The sequence below is a fragment of the Triticum aestivum genome, chromosome 6B, assembly GCF_018294505.1.
Source record: "Triticum aestivum cultivar Chinese Spring chromosome 6B, IWGSC CS RefSeq v2.1, whole genome shotgun sequence".
NCBI classification, from domain to species: Eukaryota; Viridiplantae; Streptophyta; class Magnoliopsida; order Poales; family Poaceae; genus Triticum; species Triticum aestivum.
Window position 1 is genome coordinate 31,446,600 of NC_057810.1, and position 8,133 is coordinate 31,454,732.

The window sequence follows — 8,133 nt, forward strand, 5'->3', positions numbered from 1 at the left end:
GCCACCGGAGTGGATCTCTGGCACGCTCGCTTGGGTCATCCTAATCCTGCCACCCTTCGCCACATACTTCGGAGTTTTTCTTTCACGTGTAATAAGAACGAGGATCACTCGTGTCATGCATGTCGCCTCGGCAAACATGCTCGTCTTCCGTTTAGGCCTTCTTCCTTTGTTGCATCGTACCCGTTTGAACTAATTCATAGTGATGTTTGGACATCTCCTGTTGCCAGTAATACGGGCTTTCTATATTATCTTGTCATACTTGATGATTTTTCGCATTATGTGTGGACCTTCCCGTTGCGCCGCAAGTCGGATGTTATATCCACCCTTGCCGCTTTCTACTCTTACGTTCTCACGCAGTTTGGTCGACCCATTCTCGCGTTGCAGATAGACAACGGGAAGGAGTTTGACAACACCGCTGTTCTTAATCTTCTCACCACACATGGCACGATTTTTCGTCTCACTTGCCCGTATACCTCGCAGCAGAACGGTCGTGCTGAGCGCATCCTTCGCACTCTTAATGACTGCGTTAGGACTCTTCTCTTTCATGCCAATGTGCCTCCGCGCTTTTGGCCTGACGCTCTAGCCACCGCTTCTCTCCTCATCAACATCCGTCCATGCCGTACTCGCGGGAACTTTACACCTCACCACCTTCTCTTCGGTGCACCTCCCTCTTATGAAGGGCTTCGCATCTTCGGCTGCCTGTGCTACCCTAGCATCGCCGCCACTGCGCCTCATAAGCTTGCACCTCGCTCCGTCGCCTGCATCTTTCTCGGCTACCCACCTAACACTAAGGGCTACTGCTGCTACGATCCCGTCTCCCACCGTGTTTTCACCTCCCGACACGTTTACTTTGATGAGATGGTCTTCCCGTTTCAGCAGCAGGTACCCCTTGTCGTCTCGTCGCCGCCGGCCACCGGCGGCCCATCGACGACCTCGTCAGGTGGACGATCACGTCTGGCTCGTGGACCGCCTCCGGGCTTTGGCGGTCCCCGCGCCCTCCTGCCGGCGCCCACCCACACGGCCTCCTCGGCCGGCTCCGACGGCACCGCCGGCGCCCCGCCTTCACCCGCCGCCCCCGACTCGGGCGCCGCGGGGTCGGGCGCTGCCGGCTCGGCCGCCTCCTCTGCCGCCTCGACGCCGGCCTACTCGCCGGCCCCGACGCCGGTCGCCTCGCCGGCTCCGTCGCCGGCTGTGACGCCGGCCGCGACGCTCGCCGCCTCGCCGGTCGCGACGCCGGCCGCCTCACCGGCCGCGACGCTGCCTCCTCGCCGACCCCGACGCCGGCCGTCTCGCCGGTGGCTCCGGTGGCTCCGTCCGGCCCCGTCACCCGCGCTCGCGCCGGTATTCATTGTCCGAGTCTCCGGTACTCGCGTGATGAGTACGTCCTCGCCGCCTCCGCCGTGGAGCCGTCGCCCATTCCTGCGTCCGCTCGCGCTGCCCTCCGTGATCCTCACTGGCTTGCGGCAATGCAGGAAGAGTTCGACGCTCTTCAACGGAACCGCACCTGGACCCTGGTTCCCCGGCCTCCTCGCGCCAACGTCATCACCGGCAAGTGGGTCTTTCGCCATAAGACTCACTCAGACGGTACACTTGAGCGCTACAAGGCTCGCTGGGTGGTCCGCGGTTTCCGCCAGCGTGCTGGAGTTGACTTCACAGAGACGTTTGCCCCGGTTGTCAAACCGGGCACGATCCGCACCGTCCTCCAGCTCGCCGTCTCCCGCGGCTGGCCTGTTCACCAGATGGATGTCTCCAACGCCTTTCTCCACGGCCATCTTGAGGAGCAGGTGTTTTGTGAGCAACCCACTGGCTTCGTCGACGCTTCACTTCCCGGCCATGTGTGCCTGCTGTCTCGCTCTCTTTACGGGCTAAAGCAGGCACCCCGAGCCTGGTACCAGCGGATCGCCGGGTTTCTTCAGACACTGGGCTTCAGCGTCACTCGCTCGGACGCCTCACTGTTTGTATATCGCCACGGTGACACGACTGCCTATTTGCTGCTTTACGTCGACGACATCATCCTGACAGCCTCCTCCGCAGCCGTTCTTCAGCAGATTACTCTACGGCTGCGTGACGAGTTTGCTATCAAGGACCTGGGTGCTTTACATTATTTCCTTGGCATTGAGGTCGTTCGGCGTCCGGACGGTTTCTTTCTTCATCAGCAGAAGTATGCACATGAGCTTCTTGAGCGTGCTGGCATGCTCAACTGCCATCCTGTTGCTACTCCTGTCGACACGAAGGCCAAGGTCTCTGCTCTTGAGGGTTCGCCTGCGTCGGATGCTCCTTTCTACCGGTCTATTGTCGGCGCTCTACAGTACTTGACTCTCACCAGACCGGATCTTCAGTATGCTGTACAGCAGGTGTGTCTCCACATGCACGCCCCTCGTGACTCTCATTGGACTCTCGTGAAGCGGATCCTTCGCTACATCCGCGGCACGATGTCCCTCGGGTTGACACTTACGGCGTCCACTTCTCTGGAGATGGTGGCTTACTCCGATGCAGACTGGGCCGGCTGCCCCGATACTCGTCGGTCCACCTCTGGCTACTGCGTCTACCTCGGTCCTTCCCTCGTATCGTGGTCGTCCAAGCGACAACCCACGGTTTCGCGCTCTAGCGCGGAGGCTGAGTACCGAGCTGTGGCCAACGCTGTCGCCGAGTGCACCTGGCTTCGACAGTTACTTCAGGAGCTACATCACGATGTCTCACAGGCTACGGTTGTCTACTGTGACAACGTCTCTGCGGTGTACCTCTCCGCCAACCCCGTTCATCATCGCCGGACTAAACACATCGAGCTGGACATTCACTTTGTGCGCTAGCAGGTGGCTCTTGGACGCATGCGGGTTCTCCATGTGCCGACCGCTCAGCAGTTCGCCGATGTGATGACGAAGGGACTGCTAACTTCTACCTTTGAGGAGTTCCGTTCCAGTCTCTGCGTCACTGGCGCCGCTTCGACTGCGTGGGGGTGTTGAGTATATTGTGTACGTGTATATGTGTGTGTAGGGCTCACCTCCTATTTCCTTGTATAGTTGAGGTTGTGCCCACCTCTGTACTTATATATACGTGCCTGGTGCACCGATCAATACATCGAGATTGCACAGCCCATAACTTGTCCTTCTACAAGAACAAGGTCTCTTTTAGGCAAAAAGGCAGTTGGTCCAAACTAAAAGCGTTAATGCTGATTGCTGCAATTCGCTCTCGGTTGTTTTTGCGCTGAAGACAACTTTCTTCCAAGGCCACGCCGTTGTCGGATGAGATTGACATTACTACGAACAACCCACTTGGCTCGCGTCCTCAGCAATCTGTCTGGCATACTTTGAATTTCGCAGGAAGTTGCCCGATGTTGCCAGCCAGGCCCAAAACTTCATAAAGCAGGATCATCCTAGATTGGTCGAACTCATCCCCTATCTGTAGCGCAAAAACAAACATAATGAATAAAATACCATCGGTGTCACATTCATCAATAGTTTTCAAAGAAGAGGTAAGACTATTAGGCATTCTTACCGGAGACAATGTCCGCTGTAGCTTTGTCCCCATCCACTGCCTTGCGTAATGTAGGGCGACGATCCTGCTGGATTCCCTGAAAATTAATTTGCCACACATATATATTGTCAGAAATACCAACTAAAACACGGTACATTAGAAGGTGTTCCAAATTTGTCATGGATACCCGTACCGGCTGCAGACCCAAGGTCCAGTGGTGAGCTTTGGGAACCAATTCTGCCACCCTTTCATCTTGGGCGTCCAGCCATCAAAGTATTCGGCTATGCAAACCATTGGCGCTGCTCGTAGCTCATCCGCTATCTTTATGTGCTCATTGCGGAGTTTGTCTGCTGGCCTGTCTCCGTTGTTTATCATAGGGTCGAGGATCGTTGTTCTCCTCCTCGGGAAATCAAAGATGTATGTGGACTAGGCGTGCGTGTGCTGAACTGGCAGAATCATCTACAACCAAAAAAAACCGCGCGCAGGATATATGATTTTGGCAGAAGTGAAGTCATCTTTTTTGTAGCAATTCTCATTTTGAGAAAATGTACACGGGGGCGGCGTGTTATCATAGGGCATCTGTTGACATCGTGGGAGATGTGGTGGCCAACAAAAATGTCCCTTACGTAGTCATGACGAATGAATTCTCCGCCTCGCAACATGTGGCTCTGCAGCGGTGGCCAGAGGCCCATTCGACAAAAATGTTAGACAACGTGCACGGAGGGGGGGGTGCCTAGCATCGGCCATGTAAATATCTTTTTTGTTCTTACCACGAATTCCGGCTCGAGATAGTGCCTCCAGGTTGAATCACCGTATTTCCTCGCCCAAGCATTCTCCAGCTGCTGAAATCTTCTCATGAAGACATTCATTAGATCTATCTCTATGAACCCTCCAACGCTAAGTTGCTTCTTTAGTATCGCGCCCGTCAGTTCTATGTAGTTGGGTATGGGCTAACAACCCAGTTGCTGCAGGCACATTAACAGGCAGGTGAGTGCTTTGTTTTAAATCATACTGACGTTCATGCGATGAATTATGAATTAACAACATGCATCAAAAAACGAAACTTACTTGCTTAACACTGCACCGCTCATCTGCGAAAAAACTAGATATAAGTGGGTGGCGTTCCCCGACGCCCTTTCAGACAGACGGTACTGCATCACAAATGGCGATCGTCCAGCAGGTCCGGGGACCACTCTCCTTTTCGGTGGCGGCGCAGATAGCGAATGTTCCCCTACTGGCTTGTTGAGGTTGACACAGTCTGCCTCCACCTCTTCCCTGAAGTCCAAGAGTCCAGTGGCTACAGACCTTGTGCAACTAACCGGGGAAACGTTGTGCACGATCTGCCGTTGTTGAGTTGCCTCTAGACTTGCACTGGATATGTGGAAAGGCGTTGCTGGTGTGACGAGGTTAGCAGACCCTGTTTTCACAAACACATGACAATTTGTTATATTATACTTTGGAAAAAACAGAAGCAAAAAAACCATCGCATGACATTTGCTGTGTATAGCAGTAAGGATTACCTGGAGTACACATTCCAAAGTCACCTGCCCCGAAAAGGTCTCTCCTTGTGATGTCCCTCATGGTAGCAATGCTAACCATGCTGGGACCTTTCGACTTGTTGCAAGGCGGAGTGACGATGCCTAAGTCGAATGACGGCGTCTCCTCAAGAAGTGGGTGTCCATCGGGATAGTTCCACAGGCGGTTGTTGTGATAATTAGGGTCTTGAGTGCAGCAAACCGGGTATGTTGACGCAACATCCGGAGCCCCGACGACGTCGGAGGATGATGTCCCTGGTACAATGTCCATAATTGATTTGTTGTTTGCGGCGGAACTCTCACCGACCTGCTTGCCTGCTCTGCTATACTATGTCTCTGCTTCTCTTATCAAGCTGTCTAGCGCGATGTTTACGTTGGGCGAGTTGCCTTCAACATGACAACCTCCTAGTGCGGCGGCAGAATTAATTGGTTCAAGTGGTGAACTGACCACGTTTGTATTATCTTCTGAATCTGCGATATCCATTATATCTGACTCCTCACACTCTAAACGTACTTTCTTTTGTTTCTTGGCCGTCTTCTTGAAGCGTCGGGGAGAGACCTCCACGACCTCCGGTGATATGTTAGTGGTCCGCTGATGTCTGCCGCTGCCTGGAGGTGTCGTGGCAGAGTCGCGAGCTGCCGGGGGAGCAGTGTCTGTTATAGGGGATGCACCACGGCATCCTGTTGACTTGCCACCATTACCTGCATATTCGGGGAAAATCAAGTCCTTAGCAGACAGCCAACAAAACACATAATCTTCATACATGCCGTACGCGAGACAGAATAATCATTTGTTTCATCACTTACTTGTATCACTCCTCCTTGTGCTCATCTCGATAATTGAGAAGAAGGAGAAGAACTCATCTCTCACTCTCTTTGCCTCCCTTTTGATTGTGTGCTGAGCTGAATTTTCCAGGGTATTTAGTGCATTGAAATGGCGGTGATTTTCCTCTTCCTTCTTCCTTGCAGTCGAAAGAAGGACCTCTTTGCACCTGGATGTAAACTTTGATATTTTGTCCAACACAATATAAGATGCCTGCACGGTATACACATTGTTTAACAGGGGAAAGGTCAGCATTCTGATTCATTTTGGCATTTTCACACTCGCAGCTATGTGTATTCATTTTAGTTGTACTAACCTCCTTTATGTCTACTGAACTGCAGCTCGATGCAAGTGTCCGCCAAGGGGCGGGACCCATTGACGTCCCCGCCGCCCGTTTCCTGTTTATGGGGTTCCTATGCTAACATACCTCTGTTTCCGCCCTTGGCTTTTGATTAACACGGTTCAAGCAAAACAAAAAACGTTCATGAGATCGCTTCATTAGCACAAGGCGTGGGTGTTAGGAACATGCATAGTTAGAACGTTCACCAGCAGCCTGCCGTACACAACAGGGTAATCTCCCTTGCGCGACTTCACATCCTTCTGAATGATTGTTTTCATAAGGGCGTAGTTGTACGCTTTTATCCTAGGCCGTACAGTGTGGTCGATGTTGTTCTCTGCAGCGTCTAGGTTATCAATATAGAAGACCTGAAAAAAAATAACATTTGGTTCGTTAAAACACGTGTCAACTTTCGGTTGAAAAACAAAATGTTTCTTTGGCTACGGAATTATCTTATGATCGTGTTGGAGAGTCACCTGAATAAAAGGCAGGCACCCAGATAGGTTTGACTTCTGACGCCCTCCTAAGAGATCTGCCTTCACCCTTTTAGCCGCAACTAGCAGCTCTTCTCGTGTGTATCTGCACCAGTTGTGCATATTTATGAGGTCAGGTGTGGCCAATGCACCCCAGTAATTGGTGCAGAAGTAGTCGTTCTTCAGTGTTGGAGCAAGGAGGTATGTGCATGCGCATATCACCAGCCCCACTTTGAACTTGTTCTTCTCCTGAGCAGTCATTCGGCAGCCGTATGTCATCTTCACAGCTTCAACAATTGGCAAAATGTTGTGCTCCCCCGGTCCGATACCAAACATGGCTCTGATCTGCGCGAGCACCTCCTCCGAAACATGATGCCCTGGATCCCTAACAGGCGCAGCTCCACACGGTATGCCAAGGACAGTATGAACATCTTCGTCATAGAACTGCACGTCGCGCTTGTGATCTATCGTGATACAACTTGCTTCCTCGTCTACATGACCTAGGATAGACATTAACAAATGCCTATCTGTCCTGGTTATCTTTGGTAGCTCTAGCAGCCCCCCGAAATCCATCTCGACGACATATTGTCTTTTTTCCTCGTCAAAAGATGCTAGCAAATCATGAAGCTTCTTAACACTGCACCTGGAGCTGATTGCAGGTGCTTTCCCATTGCGCTGGTGCTGATCTTCTTCGTCTGATTCTGACTCTGCAACGCCACCTCCAGCAGGAAAACCGATCCCTTCCTCTTCTTCCGGTTCAGAGCATGCATCGTCGAACCATCCCGGTGGTCTCGGCCCGGAAGCGGGGATCCCATATCCATCCATCCTGCACCCAAGAAATGCGATCGTAAGAAAAAATTTCATGAAAGCAGAAGATAAAAACAAATACTCGTTACAGATCCCCGGGCGGACTTATTTCCACAGCTCCTTTGCGCGGTGCAACATTTGCAGAGGATAATCTAGGAAATCAATATCTTCGCCTACATCACCTGAGCTAGTGCGCATGACTAACAAATTATAACTCGATCCAGAACGAATTCGCTAAGTCATTACCCAGTTAGGAAAATGGACGGGGGGCATGAATCAGGCAAGAAAACCTTCCGTTTCCCATTTACTGCAGGATAGCTCATGCGGCTCGGTCTGGATTGCTCATCTAGATCGATGCAAACACACACCCCAGGGAGAAAAAACGGTACCTTAGATCTGATGGGTGCCGCCGCCCTGGAAGGGATCGGTGTTCGTCGACCTCCAGCTGCTATTTGGGCTTCTAGCACGAGAGCAAATGCCCAACCTCATGTACAGGGCAGTGGCCGGGCATATCTTATTCAAGCCTCCCTCCTGAATACGATCACGGGTCAGCCTGATTCCCTACGAATGGATCCCGACAAGGAAGCCCATGAAACATCTGAAGCCCGGTATTCGAGGACTCACGAGATACGTTGTTTGGGCGGTCCAGGCATTTTTTTTGTTTGACTTTGCACAGCAGGATCT

The 8,133-nt window shown here is 52.2% G+C and overlaps 2 protein-coding genes across 3 annotated transcripts; both read right to left on the reverse strand.

Moving 5' to 3' along the window:
* Positions 1 to 3,285: 3,285 nt before the first annotated feature.
* LOC123138712 (uncharacterized) lies at positions 3,286 to 5,342 on the reverse strand. The gene is made up of 4 exons (XM_044558626.1): positions 4,995 to 5,342; positions 4,543 to 4,891; positions 3,496 to 3,571; positions 3,286 to 3,399 (listed from the first exon to the last, which is right to left on the reverse strand). The coding sequence occupies exons 1-4, from the start codon at positions 5,278 to 5,280 to the stop codon at positions 3,286 to 3,288; spliced, it is 825 nt and encodes a 274-aa protein (XP_044414561.1). The 5' UTR covers positions 5,281 to 5,342.
* Positions 5,343 to 5,395: 53 nt separating this feature from the next.
* LOC123133278 (uncharacterized) lies at positions 5,396 to 7,927 on the reverse strand. Of its 2 annotated transcripts, XM_044552790.1 has the most exons (5): positions 6,646 to 7,927; positions 6,379 to 6,537; positions 6,149 to 6,277; positions 5,817 to 6,045; positions 5,396 to 5,711 (listed from the first exon to the last, which is right to left on the reverse strand). In XM_044552790.1, the coding sequence occupies exons 1-3, from the start codon at positions 7,504 to 7,506 to the stop codon at positions 6,251 to 6,253; spliced, it is 1,047 nt and encodes a 348-aa protein (XP_044408725.1). In that variant the 5' UTR covers positions 7,507 to 7,927; the 3' UTR covers positions 5,396 to 5,711; positions 5,817 to 6,045; positions 6,149 to 6,250. The 2 variants fall into 2 exon arrangements, with proteins under 2 accessions (XP_044408725.1, XP_044408724.1); XM_044552789.1 differs by lacking the exons at positions 5,396 to 5,711; positions 5,817 to 6,045; positions 6,149 to 6,277 and having other exon boundaries at positions 6,295 to 6,537.
* Positions 7,928 to 8,133: the final 206 nt, after the last annotated feature.